This window comes from Cajanus cajan, chromosome 10, assembly GCF_000230855.2.
Source record: "Cajanus cajan strain Asha chromosome 10, NIPB_CcT2T_4, whole genome shotgun sequence".
Classification (NCBI taxonomy): Eukaryota; Viridiplantae; Streptophyta; class Magnoliopsida; order Fabales; family Fabaceae; genus Cajanus; species Cajanus cajan.
Window position 1 is genome coordinate 19,645,960 of NC_138526.1, and position 27,479 is coordinate 19,673,438.

Below are 27,479 nucleotides of genomic sequence, written 5' to 3' on the forward strand. Positions count from 1 at the left end.
ACTTGAATTTCAAATTCCTTATAAATTCTTCATCCAAACAAGATATTTTATCTTAAAGAATTTAAAATTCTTCAAATAAATAAATTACTCCATTTAAATTCTCCATCCAAACACACTATAATGTTCTCTCAAAAGTCAAATAATATGAAAACTCTCTTTGAAGTGTATTCAAACTTCACTCCCTAAACTCTGGTAGGTTAAGTGTTTGAGTTGAGCTCCTCATATCCAAAACCCATCACTTAATCTTCAAACCCAACCAGCCTATCTATTTTTTATTATTATAAAATACATTCTTGATTTATTTTAACAAACTTAATCTAATAAATCAATTTAAGCAAACTAAAATAAAATACTCTATTGTTTTTATTAATTAATTTTATGAAAAACAGAATTTTATACTTGTTAACTTTTAATTTCCTCTTATCCTAAAGAATTTACTATTTATGCCTCAAACTACTAAAAATCTTTTGAGTGTAAGTCAGTTTTGTAAGAATAATCATATTTATTTTGAATTTCACCCAACCTTTAGTTCGGTGAAATTACAGGCCACCAATTAAGTGTTACTCGGAGGAGTCGTTGGTCTAGGTGGCTTATATTAGTTTCCATCTCTGTCGAAAGTTATTCCAAACATTGTTGCCTTTTCAGGTCATATGATACTTGATCCTTCCATAAAACAACAGTTTTACCTACTTCATTTTAGCCATTCGGCACTCTAGGCTTAGTCATCCTAGCTTTCATGTTCAAAATATTGTATACAAACATTGGAATCTTCTCAAATAAATAAAAAATACTATTGAATTATGTTCTTCTTGTTGTCTTGGGAAAGCACATAGACTTCCATCTATATTATATTCAACTATTAGAATTTATATATTTTGATCCTTGGGGCCCTGCTCCTTTTACTTCCATAGGAGAATACACTTAATATGTTGCCTTTGTTGATGCATATACCAGATTTACATGGCTTTATTTTCTAGAACAAAAATCTGAAACAATGCATGTCTTTAAACAGTTACAACTTCTTGATGAAAAACAATTTCAAACTAATATTAAAGATGTTCAAACTGATTGGGGTGGAGAGGATGGACCTTTTTCCAATTACCTAGTTGCACATGTAATTCAGCATACGATTATGTGTCTTCACACAAATCACCAAAATGATGTTGTTGAGAGAAAACATAGGCATGTTGTTGAACTTGGCCTTACTCTCCTTGCTCAAGCATCCCTTCCTCTCAAGTTTTGGGACCATGCCTTTGCTAATAGTGTCTATCTTATCAACAAACTTCCCACATCCACTTTACAGTTTGATATACCTTATCACAAACTTTTTGGTCAGCTCCCTAATTATAAACAACTTGAATTTTTTGGTTGTGCTTGCTTTCCCTTCCTCAGACCATATAATAGGAACAAACTTCAATATAGATCTCAAGAATGTGTCTTCCTAGGCTATTCTACAACTCTCATAGGCTATAAATGTCTGTCAAATGATGGAAACATCTATATATCTAAAGATATGTTTAATGAGAAGAAATTTCATTATAAAAATCTGATCACATCTACATCTCACCACAAAAAAAATTTGTTTCTATACCTCTTATGCTTACTCAAGCTCAACCTATTAATCTTCTCTCTTCACCACTACCAGCCATTCCATCTATTACGACTAAAACAAACATCCCATGTAACACATCAAAATACCATTACTGACCACATCTCCTCACCTAACTACAATACCAGAATTCCTCCCCCCACCCCCCCCCCCCCCCCAAATACTCACCCTATGCAAGTCAGATCCAAGTTTGGAATATCCTATTCCAAACTTCAACCCACACTTCTCTTGACCCACATTGAACCAACATCCACTAAACAAGCTTTAACTAGTCCTGTATGGTTTGATGCTATGAAAGTCGAATAAGCTTTGTTAAAGAACAACACATGGCCCTTGGTTCCACCACCATCTAATAGGATGCAAATGGGTTTTCAAGGTTAAAGAAAACTCTAATGGATCTATTAATAAATATAAAGCTAGATTGGTTGCTAAAGGATTTCAACAAACTCCTAGCTTTTACTATAATGAAACATTTTCTCTTGTTATTAAACCTATAACTACTCGCATTATCTTGACCTTAGTTGTGTCAAATAATTGGTTGATTAACCAGCTTGATATCAATAACACTTTTCTTAATGGGCTACTTGAAGAACATGTTTATATGGCTCCACCCGCAGGATTTGAATCCAATGTTAAGAAGCTGGTTTGCAAACTCAACAAATCCATCTATGGTTTAAAACGGGCACCACGGGCTTGGTTTGATAGACTGAAGCACACTTTTTTACAATTTGGGTTTAAAGGCAGCAAGTGTGATCCCTCATTGTTTATGTGCATGACATAATTATTACTAGCAACAATTAAAGCTTTAATGAAAATCTTATTAGTAAACTCAATTATGCTTTCTCTTAAGGATCTTGGAAATTTGGACAATTTCCTTGGAATTGAGGTCAAACATAACTCAAACAGTTCTTTAACTCTCCCTCAAAGCATATACATTTGAGATCTTCGTAATAGAACCAAGATGAATAAAGCAAATCCTATTTCTTTTCCAATGGTTTATGGCTACAAACGTACAAAAAACTGGTTCAAATTATTTTAATGACTCCTCATATTACAAATCAGTTGTTGGTGCTTTGCAATATGCCTCAATTGCAAGACCTGAAATAGGTTATTCAGTGAACAAGGTTTGTTAGTTTATGGCTCGGCCTCACGAACAACCTTGGCTTGTAGTAAATCGTATTCTACAATACCTAAAAGGGACTATTTCCTAGGATCTCTATATCAACCCTGCTCCTATCAACTCTCCTTTGCTTCTTCAAGCACAACTCTCCTTTGATTCTTCAAGAATGTGATGTTGATTGGACTCCTGACCCAAATAATAGGAGGTGCACTTTAGGTGTAGCTCTATTTCTCGAGCCTAACCTTGTGTCTTGGTGGTCAAAGAAGCAAAATGTCATTACCAGGTCAAGAACTGAAGCTGCATACAAAAGCTTAGCTCTCACCACTTTTGAAGCTATCTACATTCAAACTCTTCTTCAAGAGTTATGTGACTCTCATTCTATTCCTCAAGTTCTATGTGATAACTTGAGCATGATCCCTCTCACTCATAATCCTACTCTCCATGCTCGCACTAAACACATGGAGCTTGATCTATTTTTTGTCAGAGAAAAGATAATGAATAAATAGCTTCAAATTCTTCGTGTTCCAGCATTTGATCCATATGCAGATATCCTAACTAAGGCCCTCCCACCCAATCGATTTCAACATTTAAGGTCAAGCTCATAGTGATAGCTGCTCAAGCATCTTACTCCTGCTGAGCTTGCTGGGAGTATTAGAGTATAGAATTTTACTCTATTATTTTCTACACTTTTCTATTGTATATATGATTGTTGCTAATGTTGTAGATAGTTGGTTAGTTACTTGTTAAAGTTTATTACTCAGTTATCTAACTGACAAGTATCATGTACTGTCAATAAGGATTGTTATTGGGCTGACAAGTCTCATGTCTATAGAAATGTTTAATGATATGTACTCGCAATGCACCAGTTATATTAATCTCGAGAAGTTTAGATTTAAACCTTGCTTCCCAGATCAGTTGGTAAATGAAATCACAAGAATGTGTAGCAAATGAGAAGAGTGTTAGAGTAAATCTTACTCATTTAATTAAAATAATATTACCATTGACGTATGGTTCTATGATAAAAATAAAAAAAAATCAACTACTATGGCCTATGTATGTGTATGTAGAATTTTCCTTTACAAAATATACAACATTCTGCCTGTCAAAACCGTGATTGGCGTTGTGTGTTTTAGGAAGTTTTATATTTGCTATGCTGTATTTCTGTAACAATCTTATGCTGCCATTATTAGATTTATTTATGCAAGATTAATCCCGTAATCATAGGGATTTGTCTCCTTAGAATTAACTGTCCATATTTCCTAAAATAGGCTGCAAATTCATGTATATATATAGAGGTTTAATAACCTCATAAATCAATAAGAGAGAATATTATTTCTTCTAAATTTGAGATGGTATCAGAGCTCCCGATCCTTGGGAGTCTCTGACCGTGCCTTTAAACCTAAGTCGCAGCCTTCATTGTTGCGCTATCTTTAACCTAAGTTGCAGTCTTCATTGTTGCGCTACCTTTAAGCCTTGTTGCAGCCTTCATTGCAGCGCAACCCTCTCTACCTTGATTATACCTGGTTATGGCTGAGGTCGTGAATCTGGAAACTGGGGAGAATTACCTCAAATGGTCTCAACTCATTAGGACCATCTTGAAAGGAAAAGGAAAGATCAGTCACCTGACTGGTAATGCACCTGATGAAACAGATCCCAAATTCAAATCATGGGATGAAGAAGACTCCATGATCATGGCGTGGCTGTGGAATTCGATGGTCCCAGAAATCAGTGATACCTGCATGTTCCTTAAATCAGCAAAAGAAATCTGGGAGGCAGTCGAACAAACTTACTCTAAGGCCAAGGATGCTGCTCAAATTTATGATGTAAAAGTGAAAACCGTGGCTGCCAAACAAGGAAATAGATCAGTTACAGAATATGCCAATCAACTCAAGTCTCTATGGATGGAATTGGATCACTATCGAGTTATAAAAGCAAAGTTCAGCAATTCTAAAAGAATATATTGAACAAGATAGGGTCTATGATTTTTTGGTAGGCCTAAATCCTGAATATGACCAGGTCCGAATCCAAATCCTGGGAAAAGAGAAAGTCCCAGGGCTTAATGAAGTGGTAGCCATTATCCGAAGTGAAGAAAGCAGGAGAGGGCTGATGCTGGTAACCTCAACCACTGAAAGCTCGGCAATGATAGCTGAAGGAGGAACAATCATGGTTGCTAACCAGAGGAAAAACTGGGTTCCCAGTATGGAGAAAAAACATGAGGAGGTTTGGTGTACCCACTGTAACAAGCCGCGCCACACAAGGGAAAAGTGCTGGAAATTACATGGAAAGCCCCCAAGCCGAGAATGGGGGCTGAAAGATGGAAAAACCTCAAGCCGAGAATGGGGGCCGAAAGGAGGTCCTCCCAAAAAAGGAGGGCAAGGGCAAGCATACATTGCTAATGGACAAGGTGAAGAATCTGTCCAGCTGAACCATGAAGAGATAGAACGGGTAAGATCCATCCTCAGTAAATTGGAGAAGCCCACAGGTACATGCTCCTTAACATATTCTGGTAAGTTTCCACTTTCTTTTGGGCTTAATGTTTCAGATACACCATTTACACATTACTGGATATTAGACTCTGGAGCCACCGACCATATGACCCCTCTACCCAAATACTTCTCCACATATTCCCCATGTCCTAGCAACAAGAAAATTTCCACAGCAGATGGAACTCTTATAACTGCAGCTGGACAAGGAGAGGTCCAAATAAGCCCATCCATGACATTAAAAAATGTCCTTCATGTCCCTAAACTCTCCACCAACCTGATTTCTATACAAAAACTCACAAAAGATCTTTCATGTAATGTTGTTTTTTATAGCAACTCTTGTATATTGCAGGACAAGAACTCGGGGAGGACGATTGGACATGCTAGAGAATGGAATGGCCTATACTACATGGAGGACCCTAATCTGCCTACCAAGAGTCTCATCTCTCTATCCACCATGACCAACAATGAGAAAGCTCAACTGTACCATTGTCGGCTACGACATCCTTCATTTCGAGTTATAAAAGTGCTTTTCCCTTCTTTGTTTAAAAATTTAAATGTGGAGAGTCTCCATTGTGAGGTGTGTGAGTTTGCAAAACACAAGCGTGTACCTTTTCCCATTAGCAATAAGATGAGTTCTTTCCCTTTTTTTCTTGTTCACACTGATGTATGGGGTCCTGCTCATGTTCCTAATATCTCAGGTGCTAAATGGTTTTTAACCTTCATTGATGATATTGTACCCGGGTGACTTGGGTTTTTTTATTGAAACAAAAATCTGAAGTTAGCTCCGTGTTTGTTCAGTTTATCTCAATGATTAAAAATCAATTTGGGGTCGGTATTAAAAGAATTAGGTCTGACAATGCCAAGGACTACTTTAATCTTGTACTAAACTCTTTTTGCCAAAAAGAAGGGATAATCCATGAGTCCTCATGTGTGAACACACCCCAACAGAATGGGATTGCAGAAAGGAAGAATGGGCACCTATTAAATCAAACTAGAGCTCTACTTTTTCAAAACCATGTTCCTAAGAGATTTTGGGGAGAAGCCCTCCTTACTGCCACCTACCTAATCAATAGGTTACCCACTAAAATCTTAAACTTAAAAAGCCCCATGGAAGTTCTATCCTCATTCTACCCACACTTACATCCTACAACTAAACTCCAACCTAGAATATTTGGGTGTGTATCCTTTGTGCATGTTCATAGTAATGAAAGGGGAAAATTGGACCCTAGGGCTGTCAAATGTGTTTTCTTAGGGTACTCTACCACACAAAAGGGATACAAATGTTTTCACCCCATTTCAAAAAGATTCTGTGTCAAGAGATGTCACCTTCAACGAACAAGAGAGCTACTTCAAACAGCCTCATCTTCAGGGGGAGAATGTAAGAGAGGAAGATGAGACTCTCATGTTTCCAAATATGACATTTGGACCTGAAATTGGGACTAATGGCATTGTTGTCCCTGAAATTGAGGGAAGAACAGAACCTGCACCTGAACCAGCGCCTCCAGCACCTAATGGAGGAAAATTTGGAAAAAATCTGGTATATTCAAGGAGAGAAGGCCATTCTAGAATCTGGCAATGTCCAAGAATCCAACCCACCATCATTGCATGAGGTAACACCTTCGAACCCTATAAACTCCAATGATTCTAATGAGTTTGTTTCTGAAAATCTAGAAGCACAGGTGGACCAAACTCTTGATCTACCCATTGCCCTTAGAAAGGGAACTAGAACATGTACCCAACAACCACTTTACCCACTATCAAATTTCTTATCCTTTGAAAAATTCTCACCTACCCATAAAACTTTTCTCACTAATCTCAACTCCACACAAACACCTTCCTCTGTATCTGAAGCATTATCTGACAGCAAATGGAAACATGCCATGGATGTGGAAATGGAGGCGTTAAACAAAAATAGGACCTGGGAACTTGTCACTCTACCTCTTGAAAAAAAACCAGTAGGATGTAAGTGGGTATATGCAATAAAGTACAGGGCTAATGGGACCATCGAACGTTACAAGGCAAGGTTAGTGGCCAAAGGCTTCACTCAAACCTATGGAGTTGATTACTTAGAGACATTTGCCCCGGTTGCTAAGATGAACACGGTCAGAGTAATATTGTCATTAGCAGCAAGTTATGATTGGGATCTGCAGCAGTTTGATGTGAAGAATGCATTTTTGCATGGAGACCTTGAAGAAGAAATATACATGGAGTTGCCCCCTGGATACAATGGACAGGTTGCTGCTGGAACTGTTTGCAAATTAAGAAAGGCTCTATATGGGCTGAAACAATCCCCAAGAGCATGATTTGGAAGATTCACCAAAGTTATGACGAGTCTGGGCTACAAACAGAGCCAAGGGGATCACACATTATTTATCAAACATTCAGTTTCAGGGGGAGTAACAATTCTATTAGTGTATGTAGATGATATTATAGTAAGTGGGGATGACAAAAGGGAACAACAATTGTTAAGTGAATGCCTTGCCACGGAATTTGAGATCAAGACACTAGGGAGGCTTAAAAATTTTTTAGGAATTGAAGTGGCTCACTCCAAGAAAGGAATCTTCATATCTCAACAAAAGTATATTACTAACTTGCTTAAAGAAACAGGGAAGACAGGCTGCAGACCAGCAAGTACTCCAGTTGACCCAAATATAAAGTTGGGAAGTATGGAGGAGGATATTGCCGTGGACAAGGAAATGTATCAAAGACTTGTGGGCAAGCTTATTTACTTATCTCATACTAGACCAGACATTGCTTTTGCTGTGAGTCTAGTCAGCCAGTTTATGCATCAACCAAAGGAAGCACATTTACAAGCTGCTCTTAGAATTGTCCAGTACTTGAAAGGGACCCCCGGAAGAGGGATTTTGTTCAAACGAAATAAGAGTGTAAGTCTTGAAGCATATACGGATGCGGACTATGCAGGGTCAGTGGTAGATAGGAGATCAACTACTGGATACTGCACCTTCCTTGGTGGAAACTTAGTGACTTGGAAGAGTAAAAAACAGAGTGTAGTGGCTAGATCAAGTGCTGAAGCAGAATTTCGAGCAATGGCCCACGGAATATGTGAACTTCTATGATTTCTATGGCTGAAGATTATATTGGAAGATTTGAAGATAAAGTGGGATGAACCTATGAGGTTATATTGTGACAATAAATCTGCAATTAGCATAGCCCACAACCCGGTGCAGCATGATAGAACTAAACATATCGAGGTTGACAGACACTTTATCAAGGAAAAACTTGACAGTGGCATGATTTGCACACCATATGTATCCACTCAGAATCAACTTGCAGACATACTCACCAAGGGGCTGAACTGCACTCACTTTGAAAGAATTATATCCAAGCTGGGAATGGAAAACACCTATTCACCAGCTTGAGGGGAGTGTCAAAACCGTGATTGGCGTTGTGTGTTTTAGGAAGTTTTATATTTGCTATGCTGTATTTCTGTAACAATCTTATGCTGCCATTATTAGATTTATTTATGCAAGATTAATCCCGTAATCATAGGGATTTGTCTCCTTAGAATTAACTGTCCATATTTCCTAAAATAGGCTGCAAATTCATGTATATATATAGAGGTTTAATAACCTCATAAATCAATAAGAGAGAATATTATTTCTTCTAAATTTGAGACTGCCAAACTAAGCCTCATTTATAATGTAATTAATTTTACAATCACATTCAATAATGAGAAGTTACAAATGTACAAAAAGAATACGGTATTCACCATTGCTTTAGTGAAAATGCAAGTCAGCCGCCCCAAACGAACTGAAAAATGTTCCTACTGGCAACTGCATTGATCACATTGTTACTCTGCTTTTGAAGCATATCCTCCCGGGCACAAGTATCGCCATCCTAATCAAATCAATTAAACAGTTAGTGTGGGTAAAGTTAAAAGGAGAAAGCATAACTTAGTGACCAAGCATCCAAAAAATAAAACTGAACAAGCCCCGTGAAATAGACTGGCTCTCAAATACCCAAGATTTTCAAAAGCAATATTCCAATCACTCATATCATCGTTTAAGAAATATACCCGAATCCAGATCCATAATTATGGAAATTGCAGCTTTAATTCTCATCCAGTAGAGAATGGGTATATTATATACTTGGAATCAAATTCATTACCTGCTTTTTAGTTAAATGGAATATTCCCTCCCCTTGTGCCATTCTTTACAAACCAGTAAAACAGGAATGTTATTCATATACAAAAATTAACTATAAAAAAAATCAGCAAAACAAAGAGAATCAATTAAAAATTCTATTTTTGGTTCAATTCAAAAGCTACCCAAAGATCTTTCAAATCCTAGTTATAAAACATAACATATGATGTGGGAATAGACCATTGTGTATCCAAACCCTCATACAATATTTTACAGCAACCCACCCATTCTTAATCCAATTGTCATGCCTAAACGATTGACTTCATACTAGGTGAAAGTAATGAGGACTCACGAGTAGTGAGTAAGCACGGGCAAGAGAGAAAAGTGTGGGGAACATGTCCAACACAGCCATGGCAACCTCCTCCGTAACCTGTGGGACCTGCATTTGCATGTTCCAAAATTATTAAATAAAAAACATTCAATAATTTATCAGATGAAAAAGTTGGCTATTAGAATTACTCATCCAATTTTACAAAATGTTGCAGTTCATTACACGAGACAGGCTCAAGAACAAAAACGTGATGTTCAATGAAATTGCACAAAACCAAAACAACGCTGTCATCCAGCCAGTTCCAATCATATTTCACCAAAGCGATGAAGTAAATTTAAGGATCCAGCAAAAAAGGAATGAGAATTCATCCAAGTACTAATGAATCCAAAAGTAACTAAAAAAGTTAAGCTGTAAATAAAAAGGCAAGTCAAGGTCAATGGATTCAAATTAGTCAGAAAACCAATCAATAGAAAAACAGTTCAAATTTAATTTTTAAATTGTTAGTACCTGCATAAGCTGGATGGCAAATACATCACTAACTGTCGTTTTCTCAAGGTCTTGACACCTTTTAATAAATTCATCAAAAGGAGGACATATCCCAGAGCATTTTACACTCTCTTCAAAAATTTCTGACTTGTAATATTGAGAAATTGCTTGGGTAAGATAACCATACTTCCTTAGGGTATCACCTAAGCCACTTGTTCTTTGTACATCAAATCCCTCCAGAATCTCTGTTGTAAAACAACTGTACAAGGTGGGATTAGAAAGAAAGTCTGAAAATGGGGTTAATTTTGACGAGAACAGAAATTGTGAATGTTTTGAGCTTTTTAAAGACAGGCAAACAATTTGAGTAAGCTTCATTCAAGCAAAGCCAGTAACCCTTATCTCACATCTGCAGAAACCTTATGGAAAATGGCACCATAACAAAACATAATAACTCTATCCACCACATCACCAAATAAACAAAGTTGTTAATGATAAATTAATAAATGGTTGCTCACTAACATGCACCAACCAAAAGTCAGAAATTTTGCTTTCAGAACAGTATACAACTAGTCAACTACTACTATGATTATTTAAGATAAAAAGCGACAAAGTTTCAGTGAATGAAACCCCTTCAACCCAGATATAGCAGTACTTGGGTGCATTCGGTTTGGGAAAACTATTTGGTTCCACTTTCTATTTTTGAAGAATTAGAAATAGAATGTTATTCTGTTTTCACTTTGTTTCCCAGTTCGAAGATTAGTATGCGAAATGATGAAAACTGAAAAGAAAATATCATCAAAGACTAAACCTTGGCATTTGGTATGAATGTAATAACAGTGAAGTTATAATGATGCAAATATGCCTGAGACTGTTTTTTTCTCTATCTCCCCTTGCCCCTCAAAAGTAAAAAAAGCACAATGAATTTATTTATTTTTTTTTTAAAAAGTACTTACGCAGTTTTTATGCTTTCAGCAGCTTCAGAAGAATTTGGGTCACCTTCAACAAGATATATCAGCTTCTTCAGCCCACACCTCTAAATGTGTAATTGGATTCAGAAGCGGGGATTGAGGAGGCTATGTCAGTATGGCATGCTTTTAAATTATATAGCTGAATGATATAGTATTAACACATTTCAAGCAGCATAGATCAAACTATAATTTCTTTACAGCAATAATGTGTCACATTTTTTGCCATTGAAATCAAATGACAAAATTATAAAAGAAAATGATACGACTCAACTGAATTTGTTACTGCTGTAATGTTTCAGTAACAGTGATGAGATTTTGTAAGAGAATATCATTTCTCTGTTATTAGTTTTTACATATTTTCGTATGTTATTTCATTTGCTTTTCATTTCAATTGTATTTCCATTTCATTTGTAATTCTTACTTTGTTGTAACTGACTAGTGGTCAGTTACAACCAAGAACTCTTGAGGTAGCTTCCTCAACACTCATCCTATAAATATAAATAGGACTCTAATATTTCTCAATCAATTATGTTGACAGATTCATAGAAAATCAATAATATCAAAAAATACATTCTCTTAACTCTTGTCTGTCAATATGGTATCAAGAGCAAAAGAATCCTAAGCCTCTATCTCTTTTTCTTTCTCTTCACAATGACTAATTCTTCTATGCCACCACCATCCCCGCCTCACTCCATGGTTGTTCCACCGTCTGCTCCACTCACATTCTCGCACTCCATCACAGAAAAACTTATGGAGGATAACTTTCTTCTTTGGTGTCAACAAATTGAACCTGTAATCAAAGGTCACAAACTACATTCTTTTCTTGTTAATCCTACAATTTTACTAAGATTTCTCTCCGAAGAGCATCAATCCACTGGATCTGTCAATCCGGCTTATCAATCTTGGGAGCAGCAAGATTAGCTACTCCTCTCATGGCTCCAAGCGATCTTGACATGCAGTATTTTCACACAGATCATTGGTTGTGTTCATGCATGGGGACTATGAAACAAACTCCATGAGCATTTCAACTCTCACATGCAGGCTCGTGTTAACCAATTGCGAACTAAGTTATGTAACACCACACTAGAAGGAAAAACTATGGTTAACTTTCTTGCTCGCGCAAAAGCCTTAGTCATGTCGCTTTCCTCTATTGGAGATCTGGTTTTGTCACACGAACATCTCGATGTTCTTCTCCAAGGTTTACCTTGTGATTATGAGTTTATTGTTAACCATAGTTGGAGCACTCTTACTCGCTCATGAAACTCATCTACAAATACATGGTAACTGACTCGATTTTTGTTATTTTCTTTAAAATAGGAAAATAAAGCAATAGAACCATTAATCTGTGACCATATATGCATATGCTTGCCATCACATGTTCAAAATTTTGGAGTGTCAAGAAACAATTCTAAATATTTAAGGAGGAATAATTACCTGAAGTCTTAATTTTTGATCCTTATAGCGGTTATCCCGGATTGAACTGCGCAGATCATCAATTTTTTTCCTCTCAACAATAAAATCCAATACATATTCACTGTCAAAAGCTTTATGGCGCGCTATCCAAATCCCATCTCCAACTGGCAATCGTCGAACCTATATATGAACCAATTTCTAGAGGATTTTTACCATCTTCTAAATACAGGAGCACAGATAAAATTTTTAAATGCATGTTTCATCTAAACCTGCCCCAGTAAGATAATATCACATCTAATATGTTTCACAATAATTTATGTTATCCAAAAAAACTTTAACTGAAAATAAAAACAGAGATAATGTGCTCAAATTGAAGAATAGTTTTGTTACAACTTCCTGGCTGTTTCTTTTTTGAAGCATGTAATAATATACCATAGATAAAGAAATACATAATGAAAAGAAATACTGGCTGGCAATGTTAAGCATGACCCCTTCCCAATAATTAATGAGAATTTAGGTTTGGAGAGTTTATTCAAGGACGAATAAACGGTAATCATAGGTGGTTCATATGTTATAAGTTAGAACTTAGAAGGGTTTTTATTAGGAGTTTAATACATCAGTTACAATTGGTTTATTTTGACTTAATGAAAGAACACCAAATGATACGGTAATAAAATTAAAATACTGAATATTTGAAAAACAATACAGTACAGAAACTAACATAGGCCTGGGTTGAGCTTTCTACACTCGGATGAATATTGATATAATAGCCATTTTCATAGTGCAGCAAATTATGCAGCCCTGTTAATACAATACAGGTTCTAATGGCCCTTGGATACTAGATTCGAGTGCCACTGATCATATGACTTGCATGTCCCTATATTTCTCCTCTTATACACCCTGTGCAGGGAATCAAAAGATTAAACTTGCAGATAGTTCCTTAGCTACCGTAGCTAGTAAAGGAAGTGTAACCTTTTCTCCCTCATTGACCCTAAAAAATGTCCTACATGTTCATAATTTGTCATATAATCTTGTGTTTGCTAGTAAATTAACCCTTGATCACAATTGTCGAATTAATATTTGGTCTTCTCATTGTGAATTTCAGGATTTATCCTCGGGGAAGATAATTAGGGGTGCTAGGCAAGTCAATGGTCTCTATCTCCTCAATAATTGCCTTTTTTCTGGAAGGCCAGAACAACAAACCTGTTTCAATTCTATCACTGTTTTTGATAAAGATATTTTGTTATGGCATTATCGGTTAGGACATCCTAATGTCCAATATTTAAGATATTTGTTTCCGATGTTATTCATGAATAAAAATCAATTGTCCTTCAAATGTGAATCATGTGAATTGGCAAAACATCATCGTGCTATTTTTCCTCCCCAACCATACAAAACTTCCGAACCTTTTACAATGATTCATAGTGACATTTGGGGTCCCTCTAGGATAACAACTATGTCTGGAAAATGCTGGTTCATTACTTTTATTGATGACCACACTAGGGTCACTTGGGTATTTCTTTTACAAGAAAAATCTGATGTTACACTTGTGTTTAAAAAAATTTATCATATGATCCTAACACAATTTCAAACTCAAAAAAATTTCATAGTGATAATGGCAAGGAATTTTTTAACAAAATTTTGGGCAATTTTTTCACTGCAAAGGGCATTGTGCACCAAAGTTCTTACACAAACACTCCTCAACAAAATGAGATTGCTGAAAGGAAAAACAAACATCTCCTAGAAGTTGCTCGGGCTCTAAGTTTTCAAACAAATTTCCCCAAGTACCTTTGGAGAGATGCTATTTTAACTGCTACCTATTTGATAAATCGATTGCCTAGCAAAATTTTGAATTTTAAAACTCCCTTGCAAATTTTCACTAATTGTTTTCCAAATTCATGTCTTAAACAGACATATCCTTAAAAAATTTTGGAAGTGTAGCTTTTGTTCATAATCATGATCCCAAGCATTCAAAACTTGACCCCAAAGCACATAGTGCATTTTTGCTGGTTATCCCTCTAACCAAAAAGGATATAAATGTTTTGATCCAGTTTTAAAAAAATATTGTGTCTATGGATGTCATTTTTTAAAGGAACTTCATATTATAATGGGTCTCATCTTCAGGGGGAGCACAACAATGAAGATGGTTTTTTAGACACATCTGATTTATGCTTTGAATTTCCTGACATTTCTTTGCAAAATGATGAGGCAAAAAATGAAAACTTTGCAAAAACAAATGAATTAAATAATCCTATTGATTCTGCCAATATGCAAACCATGGTAATGCCATCTCAAAATGATCCTATTGACCCAACAGAGAAGTGTGTGAAATGGCACAAAGGTCTAGTGTATACAAAAGAACACTAGGCAGAAAAAAGGAAGAGAGACATCGTCCAACAGAACCTCCAAGAATCTAATCAAAGGATGAATCATGAAATTCATGATAATTCTCCGAAAGAACCTAACAATGATTCCTCAGGTAATTCTCAAACAAATACTCTTATTCATGATGATCTTCCAATTGCTCTTAGGAAAGGTGTTAGATCATGCACAAAACACCCCTTGTCAAATTATGTGTCTTACAAAAATATTTCACCCTCATTGTGCTTTTATCTCACAAATATCTAGTGTCACAATTCCTAACAGTGTTCAAGAGGCTCTAAATGTTCCTCAATGGATGGAAGCTGTTTTTGAGGAGATGAGAGCCCTTGAGAAGGATGCTACTTGGGAGAAAGTGGATCTACCAAATGGGAAAATAATAGTTGGTTGTAAGTGGGTGTTCAATTTGAAATATAACTCGAATGGTTCCTTGGAAAGATACAAAGCTCGCCTTGTAGCTAAAGGCTTCACACAAACATATGGAGTGGATTACTCTGAAACTTTTTCACCAAAGGCGAAGCTAAACACAGTTCAAGTTCTCCTTCCAGGAGCAACCAACCTTGACTGGCCATTAACTCAACTAGATGTAAAAAATGCATTCTTGAATGGAGACTTGGAGGAAGAAGTCTACATGGAACCTCCACTTGGGTTTGCTAAGACATTTGGGGAACAGGTATGCAGGTTGAAGAAATCATCATATGGTCTAAAACATTCCCCTAGAGCCTGGTTTGAAAGTTTCACAAGGTTTGTAAAGGATCTGGGATATAGTCAAGGCCAATCATATCATATGTTGTTTACCAAAAGGTCCACTGAAGGCAAAGTCTCAATATTAATTGTCTATGTAGATGACATAATATTGACAGGTGACGATGCAATAGAAATGAGCATATTGAAGCAAAGTTTAGCCAAGGAATTTGAAGTTAAAGATCTTGGTCAACTTCGATATTTTCTCGGAATGGAGGTAGCAAGGTCAAAAAAGGGAATTGTAGTCTCACAACGAAAGTACATCTTAGATCTCTTGAAAGAAACAGGAATGAGTGGTTGCAAACCCTCAGACCCACCAATAGAAGTCAAAGCCGAGCTTGGAGATGTCCAAGATGGTGTTCCAGTAGACTCGGGCAGGTACCAAAGGTTAGTGGGGAAACTTATTTATCTGTCACATACTCGTCCTGACATTGCTTTTGTTGTAAGCATGGTGAGCTAATTTATGCATTCTCCATATGAAGAACATCTTGAGGCTATTTATAGAATTCTTCAATAATTAAAGGGCACCCCGGGAAAAGGCCTGTTCTTCCAAAAATATGAAAGAAGAGGAATTGAGGTATATACTAGTGCTAACTGGGTTGGATTTGTTACAGATAGAAGGTCAACATCAAGATATTGCACCTTCCTATGGGGTAATCTTGTCACCTGGAGGAGTAAAAAACAAAACGTTGTTGCTAGGAGCAGTGTTGAACCTGAGTTCAGATCAATGGCTCAAGGGATATGTGAGGTTCTTTGGCTGAAAAAGGTAGTAGAAGACCTTGGAAAATCACTAACTTTTTCCTATTCAATTGTCTTGTGATAACAAGGCTACAATAAACATAGCTCATAATCCAGTCTTACATGAGCGAACAAAACATGTTGAGATTGACAAACATTTTATCAAGGAGAAGCTTGAAGAAGGAGTAATATGCATTCCATTTCTTGAACATCAAGTTACCATGTTGAGAATGATAATATCTTTGCACCAACTTGAGGGGGGGTGTGGATAAATTACGAATGTTCAGATTTTATTATTCTGAATAATTTAGGGAAATAAATTAGGAATATTTGGATTTTATTACTCTAAATAAATCAGGCATATAAAATCCTAAATTATGGATTCACCTTTTTTTTATTATTTTGAATGTTTTATGGGATTCTAATTCCCTTTGTTTAAGGGATTTGTCTCCCTTTGTTTTCCCTATTTAAGTTGTATTACTCAGCTGTTATTATTAGAATAAAATAAAGAAACAAATATTTCTACACCAATATTCAGCAATGAGATTGGGTTTAGTTATCAATCATGCTACACTAACTCCTTTAATGGTTTGAAAAATGTTACATTGATACCCTTTAGATATTATGTTAACTCCTTAATTGTTTAAAAAACATTACCAACTTTAATTGTTTGAAAAACATTCTACTGTGTACCCTTATAAGGGAGATTGCTGTAACCATTAAAAAAATATGGGGTTTATGTGGAATTTCATGAAACCTATTAGTGTAATTAAGTAATTAATACTTTATTCGTATAAGTGCTCAAAAATAAAAATAAAAATAAAAAATAAAAAAATAAAATACTCAATACATGAATAAAACCTATCACTATCAGGGTACTTACCCTTTCTAATGAGGACTCTTACTCGTGTTCCCTTCCTTTTCATCTGAATAGGAAACCTTTCCTTTTCTCATTTCTTTATCTATCTTTAGTTTTGTTTCCTATTATTCTATTCCCACATAAACTGAAAACCTAGTAGTGGATAATATAAAGAGACATATCACTTGGAAAGGCCAGCACAAAACAACAACAGTTCTGTCCCATATCACCATACCAAGAGGTCCCCAGTCCCCACTAACTATATGAGCATCTTTGACTCCAAAGTTGAGTTAATGTCCATCTTAAAAAAATAATAAATATACTTATGTATGCAAGACCTATGCATGATATTGGTATCTCCCCAACTTATCACAAAGGTCAATGTCAATTTCCATGATAAACATTAGCATCAGCATACAGTAAACAATACGTGCACAAGTTTTGGGAAGCAATGGGAAGTTTGGAACTACCTCAAGATAATTAAGAAATATCAAACTCACCTCTATTTGGATTTTGAATTGGCTGCGGATATTCTCAATAATTTTCCTGGATCTTGATCTGAAACAATGAATATAAAATCAATTGGAATTATTAGCAAGAAGCCAGACAATACACTAGAGTGTTGTAAATACAAATAAACTATAAATTAAGACAAATAATTAATTATTGATAAAAATAGTAGCCTATGATACAAATCATACAATGGGCCTGTTTGTTTAAGCTTAAAAAAACTTTTATTTTGAAGTTCTCTACTTTTCTTATCTGTTTGTCTAACTCTAAACTGCCTTTTAAGGGAAAAAACAGATTTCTGTTTCTTTTTTTGAGAGAAGTTTTCTGTGTTTTTTTTTTTAATAAGTAACCTCTGTCTCCTTAAAAAAAATCACTTCTTTTATTTTATTTTAAACAGACCTCATATCCTGAGTGAAAATAGTGATGTTGAATTCACTACTAACCCTTGTGTGGCAAATTGCTCTCGATCATCCAATATTAAAATTATGTCATAAGCATCCTCAAATCTCTCACCCAAGCTCAATGGTGGCACATTTAAAATATTCATCTTTGATAGAAGTTCATCCTTGTTAGGATTTTGCATGGGTTGGTCCTAAGAAGTTCATCAAGTACAAGTACGAATATCAAAATTCATTTCAAAAATTATAAACTTCGCAGCAATGCATAAGCCAAAATTTAGATAAATACAATGAAATATAGAAAACAAAGTTACAGTAAAATGCATTTTACCCATGTATTTATTATTTAATTTGCACTTTTCACCCTAATTAGCAAATTAAGCACATTACACCCTAATTTTAATACAACTCCCATCTCTGTTCCATCTAATTTAACTGTTTACACTGACATAATAAAATGCACATGCTGTGGGCATGAGCATATGGTACTTAAAGACAAAATCATCCTCTTATGCATACCTTATTTTCATTAAGATTTACATTTCATTTTTTATTTATGGCTCAAAATGTAAAATTTAGAGGCTTAGAATGCTCATGGTCATGCAATATTGAATATAACACAACCTTATAATGGATTCAAAAGTGCCATTACATGGGTCTGAGAAGGAAATCCACAAGGTTGACACAAAACTATCTAGGTATCAGTCTTTAATGGCCAGGAGAGTGTCAAGCTCAGCCAAAGAAGGAAGAGATGCAGAAGCACAAATGATTTATCTGGTTCAACAGAAAACATGAGAACTTCCCTATATATTTCAACCTGGCTATGTTGGGAAATTTTGGAGGTGAAAACAATTTGTTTCTTTTTTGTTTTGGAGAGGGAAGATTTTAGGAGAGTACAAGGAGAATGGCTGTGAAGACAACAAAGAAAGTTTTTGACCTAAGAGAAAATATGTATAGGGGTGGATGGGGGGATTGACTAGAAAATTCTCAGTTGACCGGGGATTTTTTGTTAGAGGGAGATTTATGAAGATTGCTACAGAAGTTTAAAACTAGAACATGGAAGCACGAGAAAAGCACAGGTTTTGAACTGTGAGCAAGGGGTAAAAGCTTTGCAATTGAAGAGATTTGAACACGAGTCCAAGGCTAGTACAGGAATGTGGTACAATTCGTGTTGGTAACAGCCAGCATGTGCAGTTGTAGATCATGATGTCCCTGAAAATTTTTTTGAGAAATAAATAGACAAAATTGGATGACAAAAAGATATGAATAAGAGGACAATTGTCTTATAATATCAAAATTGAATCTGCATTTTATTCTATCAATTTCAACATCTAAATTGGATGTAACAGAGCAATCAAGAAAATTGAACTGAGTTGTGCACTTGTGTTCAACTAGGGTCTAATCTAAAGCACTTAATTTGATAAATCAGGGTGGTCAGTATAAATTAGGGCAATAAGCATTATCATCTTACTCTTATGACATGCACATGTAATTGCAAAACTCAACAAAACATACAAAAAATAATGCAATCGATGTTAATACAAGTATGCAACATGTAACTTGTATAGACTATAGTATTTCATAACATAAAAATTAAATATGAACAAGAATGGTACTCATTAGTGGTTAACCCTTTTGAAAATTCAAAATAAGTGTTGAAAACCAACAAAATTTGTAATTGCAAAAAAATTCTAATCATACTGAGGAAGTAGTACTCATTATATTTCCACTATCATATTAAGAATCTATTACTACATTAGAAAGAGTGCACAAAATTTAAGCAAATGGATCAAACCATACAGCTGTTGAGCAAGCTCTCAAGGGAAATGAAGGAATATCACTAGAGCAAAAGTTTGGCACATGCCCACCGCAAGATGAGGTCAAAGTTCTGGTCTCTTTTCCAATGAGGTCTGTAGACCCTGGTCATTTATGAAATGATTAATAGAGATCAAAGAAATACTGTTTGTGGCAGTATTTGCACTAGTCAACAATTATTTAAAATACTTTGAGATTCTGGCCGTGAACCATAGACTTGTTCCTCTCGAAGATGACATAAAACAGCCGGCCACAAAGATGAAACATCTTTATTTGGATGACTTCTGGAAACTTCAGTGAAGGCATTAATAATGTGTTCCTTGGAGTAACCCATTCGAGTAAACTGCAAAATAAGAATTTGTAATAGACATGAAAAGTGGGCACAAAATGTAATTCAGTTTAATCTCACTTTTCGTAACCACCTTGTCACCTCTAAAGAAGTTGAGATATAGTATCTCTAATTTTTTTTATTTTTAAACAAAATACACAGAGGCACAAAGTGCCTCTTTTTCGCTAGTTAGTTAGTATTAAGATTAGTATAAATAAGGGTTAGTGTTTTAGATTTTATGAACAAATAGAGCACATAATTTTGAGAATATGAATATACAAAAACAAAAAGTAAGAAGGACTTTAAATAAGAGGAAAAATACCCTCTCAAGGCAATCAAGAGGAACATCCATCGGCTTCTTTTGCTCGGTCAATGGTGACAACATCTCTGCTTCCAAGTCATGACCATTGAGTTCCACATCCAATGAGTTTTGGTTATCCGTATAAGAAGGAATTTCAACAGAAGCCAACTTCTCTAGAGATTCTGCCATTCCAGATCTTGCAAGACAGTCACATGCAGCTTCCTTACCTTCTTGAGTTAGCATGTACCTGAACACAAAATATAACTAATATATACAAATATGGAGAATTTTCATTTGAACATAACAAATTCCATGTTTCATTTAAAAACCATATATCAGTATTTAAAGGTGTTTAACAAGAACCACCCTAACAATTGCTGTTTTACAAGTCTAGTAAATTAAATTTTAGATGAACATTAACATTGCTAGATTCATCTATAGAAGGCACACTTAAACAAATCACAACCACAATGTTCACTGGTAATGAATCACAAAAATAATACCTAAAGGATTTCATGTTACTATATACATGGCTTGATTGTTGAAGCACATTATAAGCCTAACTCTAAATAAACAATTCAAGATATTAGTTATGGATTCACAATAAGAAGGTTTCCCTACTTGTGGATTTTAATATGTGAAAGATTATATAAAAGATTAAAAGAAAGGTTGATATACAAAAACTAGCAGTACATTGTGAAAAAATTCATGCACACAATGAAAATCATACTTAGCAGGGCAACTTGATTTTACAACCAATCCTTTAGCAATTAAGGTCTTCATGCAATTCCATCCACTATACCAATCCTGTGGAGAACTTCCAAAATGTCCGGGTTTTCCTTTCCCTTTTTCTGGCCTGAATACGCAAAAATGCAATTGGTCAAAAGTTGTATACATTTTCATAGACACTTGTCTACTTAAACACAGAACAGAAACAGTAAATAATTAAACATACGCAATTGGCACTCGAGATAGCCCACTAGCTTCAGCAGCATCAATAAGTTCCTGTTTACGCATAAATTCACTCCCATTTGAAGTTCCCCTATTAAAAAATGAGTCAAATCTCATAATCTAACAAATTTTACCATGATAACTTCCGAAACATAATTACAAAGCTCCCCCCCCCCCCCACCCCAAAAGAAATATATATACATACACACATCAGTAGTGCATATGACTTTATTGTTATATATACCTGTATAGGGTTATCAACAATGCATATGCCACTGAGTTCCTCTGAGGCATATACCTTTTGGTTCCTTTAGTTTTCTTTCCTGTAAGTTTGGAGAAGAAAGAATTAGACAGAATTATGCTTATAAAAAAAATAAAAAGGTAAAGCCAATTGAAATAACAGGGAGAAAAAAGTAAATAGCACCAGACATACCCTTTTTAGTCAAGTCTTCTGGTTCAGAACCACCAGAACCGGTCCCAAAAAATCCCTGCATGAGCCTCAATATCATTTTCCCCACACCCCTTCCAGAAAACACAAGAGCACTGTCAGATTAGCAGCCTACAAAACTCAATTTAAGCATCCTCAGTTCATCCTTCTACCCTCCGCACTTCACAAGCACACCAATAACAGACACACATAGAACCACTCACTAAACACCCAACAACACCTTTTACACTAAAGTTCAAAGTTCAAACCTCCGAGGCCCAGAACCAATATATCAAATTTTGGATAATTTTCGAACTAAAAAAAAAGATTGAGTTCCGTAATACACTATTCACACTAATAATTATTAATATAGTCTACCACATATTTCTACATGCACGAGGTTAAACAAAACACCACAGCCACAACAAAAATGTTACCTCACCAGACGAGATCAATTACACGGATCACACAACACCATTTGGCTCAATTAAAGACCAAATCTTCAGAGATGTAAAAATAACAACAGAGACAAAAATGCACAAATTAAAAACTACTAACATGACAACCCTTCATAAACTGGTATTCAAAATGTAGTATATGATCATAATTTTTAACCACGAGGCAATTCTACAGTAACACAGTGTGGGAGAAATAAACACGTACTTGACTTGAGAAAAATCTTTGATGGTTCGAATCGGAGTTTTGGAGGTAGAGACATTGAAGTGTGCCTTGGAAAGGGTCATTTCCATGTTGTCCGAAATTCCTTTGGGTTGCTGCGCCATTTCCTTCCACTTGTTCCACACGTAGTTGGCCAGCTCTTGGTTCTCCGGGCACCGAACCTGGGTTCGGTTCTCCATCGGGTTAGGGTTTTGTTTGTGGCGGTGGGTTCGCACGGTTTGTTAGTTAGGGTTTGAATGGGAACGGTGATGATCGGGTTAGTTTGTTACGGTTGCAGTTGCAGAAGCATGACGCGCCAGGTTTCTCTGGGATTTCACTTTTCAAATCAAAACTTTCTCACCGGGAAAGGTGATTCGCTGTGTGTGCTTCCTGTGTCTATGCCGTCTTAGGATGGGCTTGGGCCGGAATCATGGGCCTAAATCCATCGCATGTTGGTTTAAAACAATGGTTTTCTGGATATGATATATACACCTCCTTTTCTTTTATAAGTACACCCCCTTTTTAAAAAATAATTAAATTCTTAAAATATTTTTATTTTTTATTTTTTTTTATTTTTCCTAATTTTACACTTTAATATTTAATTTAACACTTTTTTTATATACCTCTTTTTTTTATTTTCACATGTACCCCCTTAATTTTTTCACCCCTACTTATTTTTGTAGGTAATTTTAATTAATTTTACATTATTCTTTTTTCCTTTCTCTTTCAGTTTTCTTGCTGATTTTACTATCGGCACAATACTCTAGAATAGTGAAAATGTCTTCTTCATAACACTAAACTTAATGTTAAGGTTTTTGGAAGGGTGAAAGAAAAAATGTATGTCTAATTTGATAGAAACTATCAAGGAAGTTACACGTATCTACAATGTTGTCGCTTACCGGTTCTTTGATTTGGGTGCATGTGAAAAAGTGAAAGAGGTGAGAAAATAAGAGAGTAATATAAAAATCGAGAGAACTAAAATTACCCACCGAAATAGGTGAAAAATTAGAGGAAGACAAATAGTGCATGTGAAAACTGGAAAAGGAGGTGTGTGAAAAGAAAAAATAGTAAATTAAAAATTAGAGATGTAAAATTAAAAATTTAAAAATAACAAATTATAAATATTTTAAGAATTTTTAAAAATAAATAAATTAAAGAGGTGTACTTGTAAAAAAAAGGAAGTGTATATATCATTAACCTTGTTTTCTGGTTAAAAGTTTAAATTACAACAAGTTCGAAATTAACAATTAACTTCTTTTAGAATGATAAAAAAAATTAAAAATAAAAAAATGACTGAGCATCCGATTTAGTCTATGAAAAATGGTAGGGATGATTAATATTTTTTTAACACATTTTTTGTGATTTTTAAATCCTTAAATTTTAACTATGTTGTACAAGTTAGTTATTTTATTCATTATTAATCAATAGTTAATTATCATGTTAGCACCTCTTAATTAGCATGCAATAGTTACACAGAGCCTTGTTTCATAGTAATAGATAGGACTATTGCCACTAAGCTTTACCCCATTTTTATCCAAGGAGTTTTGCGATTCATTAAACATAGTTGCAACATTCATATTCAATTGGCACATCCTTACTTACGATATTTCATAACGATTACTTATTTTACTCAATCTCAAATTCAATAATTTAGGGTTTATATCTTAAACTATTATCAGAAGTAGAAAAAATCATTCTTCTTATTTTATTCAAATGATTGGTCTAGTACATAAATAGGTAAAAAAGGAAACAAATAATAGGCAATTCTTATAATTAAATAGGAATCCCTATAAATCAGTAACAAAAATAAAGAATACATTGTAGACACTAATCCCTAAAATTCTGCAACATAATAATATCCTATAAATTTTGTGATTCTCATCCAACACTCCCCCTCAAGCTGGTGAATAGATGTTAGTCATTCCCAACTTGCTAATATTAGACTCAAAATCTGACTTCAACAGCCTTTGTTAATAGGTCTGCTTCTTGTAATTTGGTTGGAACATAATGTAGAACGAATGGATAGGCGTCCTTTGGACAAACTTTGTTTAGGTCTGTGTAGTCAACACACATGCATCATTTGTCGTTTGCTTTTTACCAAGCTTCCATCTTCATTAGGCAATGAGCTTTGCCTGCCTATAGATAGAAAGTCTATGGCATATAAAGTCAAGGTTGATTCCTAACATATCTGCATTGCTCTAAGCAAAGGGGTCAGTGTTCTTAAGTAGCTTTTGGATGATGTTCAAGCATATGTCGGGGGTCAATTGTTTGCCAATCTTAGCTAATTGGTTAGGCTTAGGGCCGACTTGTGGGTCTTCCAACTCTTTGATTAGTGTTAGGTGATTGCCTTCATATTTAGATTGGGGATCAAGGTTGGAGCCTATAATAGGTGATAAGATGTTTGATCTTGTAGTTTGCTTAGCACTTGTGGAAGCGATCTCCTTTACATATGTGTTTTTGAGACTTTCGATGGAGCATTACTTTGTTGTATGTTGGTTAGCTTGGAGTGTAGTTATAGTGTCATTATTAGTTGGCAATTTCATGGTGTGGTGAAGTGTGATATCACGATGCCCAGGGCACTGAGTGTGGGTTGCTCAATAATAATGTTGTATGGGGCGGTTGCATTTATTAGTAAATATTTAATGTTTACTAACTTGGAATGTTTATTTTCTTTGAATTTGGTTAAGAGTTCCACGTACTCGCATGGCCGGTGAATCCTAGCAAAGTTTTATAATATGGATTGATGATGTCATGGGGTAGCTGCATCTGGAGGAAGGTTTTTCAATATAGGACATCGGACAAGTTTCCTTGGTCTATGAGTGTTGTTTACACTTCCTAGTTGGCAATTTGGATTGAGATGACCATAAGATCATCATGGCTCAGGTCTATCCCTACAAAATCATTGTTAATAAAAGTAATGAAGGGTAGTGATCATAATTTTTTACCGCATGCCATGGCTACATTGCTAAGGATTCTGAGGTGTTTCTTGCATGAAGGGTTTGAGGGACCACCATCGGTGAACCCACCAATGATGGTATGCATGGAGGCCATGATATTGTTTGCTACTCATTCTTGGGTAGAAATCATTTGTAGCCGAAGGATAGTTTCACTTTGACCTATAATGGGTGTCAAATGTTTGTACCAAACTTTTGCAAGCGCTCCCACGACAAAGATGTCGTCCAGCTGCTCTAATGTTTGCAATTGGGAGTACCTGCAAAGATACTCTGACGCTCAAGTTAAAAGGGAGTTTAGGTAAAAAATTAGGTTAGGGTAGTATGATACCCAATGCCTCGTATATATGTTTGATAATGTTGCATGATATCTTAGGGATATCTCCCTCTGGTTGCGTAAGGATATTCTCATTGATTAATGAAGAAATTGTTTTGGATTAGCAAAAATATTTTGTTTGGTGATCATAATGTGCTAAGATATGACATTTATCAAAGATATTTACATTGCTAGCCTTTAGGGTTTTGACCATTTAGGATTTTAGTGCATGATGATAAATTAGGAGCCTAGTGTGGATGAGTTGGGGGAGGTCAGCTTGGCTTGTGGGGGAGTTGGAGAGATCGACTCGACTTGATTGAGGAGGGTAATACAATAAATAATTTAAGTCAAATATAAAATTCAGTAATGTTGTAAATAAAATTTGTTTAATTTTGCAATTAAGTTGTATTAGCCATCAAATATGAAGAAATCTATCATATTAAAATAACTGATGATATTTCAAATTATAATTGTACGGATAAGAGCAATCGGCCACCATATAGCCGACACGCCATCGGCCACCGAATGGCCAAACCTGGTAGCCGACACTCGATCGGCCACCAAATACACCATGTGGTCAAGGATTACCCCTAATAAAGAATTAAGGGTTAATCACACTAATAAGCCGATTAGGGACGTATTACCTAATACGGTAATCCTGTTGCAGGGCCCATGGAAATCTGGGCTCATTAATGTCAGTATAAATAAGCTCATGTCACGAGGTAACGTCACTGTTCATTAATTGCTATCGATATTTGTGCTTGTCTTGACTTGAGCGTTGGAGTGCCTTTTGCAGGTATCCTCCCTCACCCCGGAATATTCGATCGGAGCTCTCGTTCGGCCCTCAGAATACGAGAAGATTACTGGTGTACCCTTCAGACAGGTACATTTTGGCGCCCACCGTGGGGCCGAATTAAGAGTTTTGGGAGAGCAAGTCGACAAAATCAAAGCAATGGCTAAGATAAGGAAGGCAAACACAGAAGACCACAGGTTCGAAGGAGAAGAGGAACGTGTGGAAGTAGTGGATGAAACCGACCTTTCAAAAACTATTCGTCAGCTGAAAGAGGAGATGGCCGCCATGAGGCACCAAAGAGAGAAAGATGTCAGAGAACTTTCGGCATTAAAAGCTGAGAACGCCGCCCTGAAAAGTCAAGACCCATCTTGGAAACCCACTCAGTCGACCCATGAACAAACACAAGCATCGTCCCAATCCTTGGAAATCCATAATTTGACACCTCGTGTTTCAGCCGTCGCCCCAGAAAAGTCCCGACTATTGGACGATCGACAAGCGTCCAACCGGTTAGCGTTCATCGACATCCCTTTACCTCATCTATCATGCAGTCACCTCTGTTAGACCATTGGAAAGCTCTTCCAATAGATAAGTATGATGGTACTACAGATCCTGATGAACATATCAACGTCTTCCTCACTCAAGTGACGTTGAATACCATGGATGATGCTGCCTTATGTCAGATTTTTTCGACATCCCTGAAAGGACGAGCTTTAAGCTAGTTCACTCGGCTTTCACCCAACTCTATCGACTCCTTTAGTACTTTATCTTCACTATTTACCATCCAGTTTGCTACCAG

At 35.8% G+C, this 27,479-nt stretch overlaps 1 protein-coding gene across 5 annotated transcripts; it reads right to left on the reverse strand.

The window, feature by feature from the left end:
- Positions 1 to 1,821: 1,821 nt before the first annotated feature.
- MUS81 (Restriction endonuclease, type II-like superfamily protein) lies at positions 1,822 to 23,012 on the reverse strand. 5 transcript variants are annotated; one of them, XR_014429974.1, is made up of 17 exons: positions 22,630 to 23,009; positions 21,973 to 22,061; positions 21,784 to 21,862; positions 21,544 to 21,630; positions 21,319 to 21,444; positions 20,610 to 20,835; positions 20,149 to 20,302; positions 19,945 to 20,063; positions 18,190 to 18,338; positions 17,737 to 17,794; positions 12,538 to 12,696; positions 11,089 to 11,168; positions 10,157 to 10,394; positions 9,671 to 9,757; positions 8,946 to 9,073; positions 4,352 to 4,571; positions 1,823 to 4,273 (listed from the first exon to the last, which is right to left on the reverse strand). XR_014429974.1 is itself a non-coding variant. In XM_083064969.1 (16 exons), the coding sequence occupies exons 1-15, from the start codon at positions 22,821 to 22,823 to the stop codon at positions 8,969 to 8,971; spliced, it is 1,950 nt and encodes a 649-aa protein (XP_082921095.1). In that variant the 5' UTR covers positions 22,824 to 23,009; the 3' UTR covers positions 1,822 to 4,571; positions 8,946 to 8,968. The 5 variants fall into 5 exon arrangements, 4 of the variants coding, with proteins under 4 accessions (XP_082921095.1, XP_029124879.1, XP_082921097.1 ...); XM_083064969.1 differs by having other exon boundaries at positions 1,822 to 4,571; XM_029269046.2 differs by having other exon boundaries at positions 1,822 to 4,464; positions 22,630 to 23,008.
- Positions 23,013 to 27,479: the final 4,467 nt, after the last annotated feature.

What these genes read in the sequence shown, in the direction of transcription:
- MUS81 (XM_083064969.1), bottom strand. Translation starts at nt 22,823, where the DNA reads ATGGAGAACCGAACCCAGGTTCGGTGCCCGGAGAACCAAGAGCTGGCC. An exon ending in AAAGATTTTTCTCAAGTCAA is followed by an intron (nt 22,062 to 22,629) that starts GTACGTGTTTAT and finishes GTTTTCTGGAAG; the next exon opens with GGGTGTGGGGAAAATGATAT. An exon ending in TTGTTGATAACCCTATACAG is followed by an intron (nt 21,631 to 21,783) that starts GTATATATAACA and finishes ATTTTTTAATAG; the next exon opens with GGGAACTTCAAATGGGAGTG.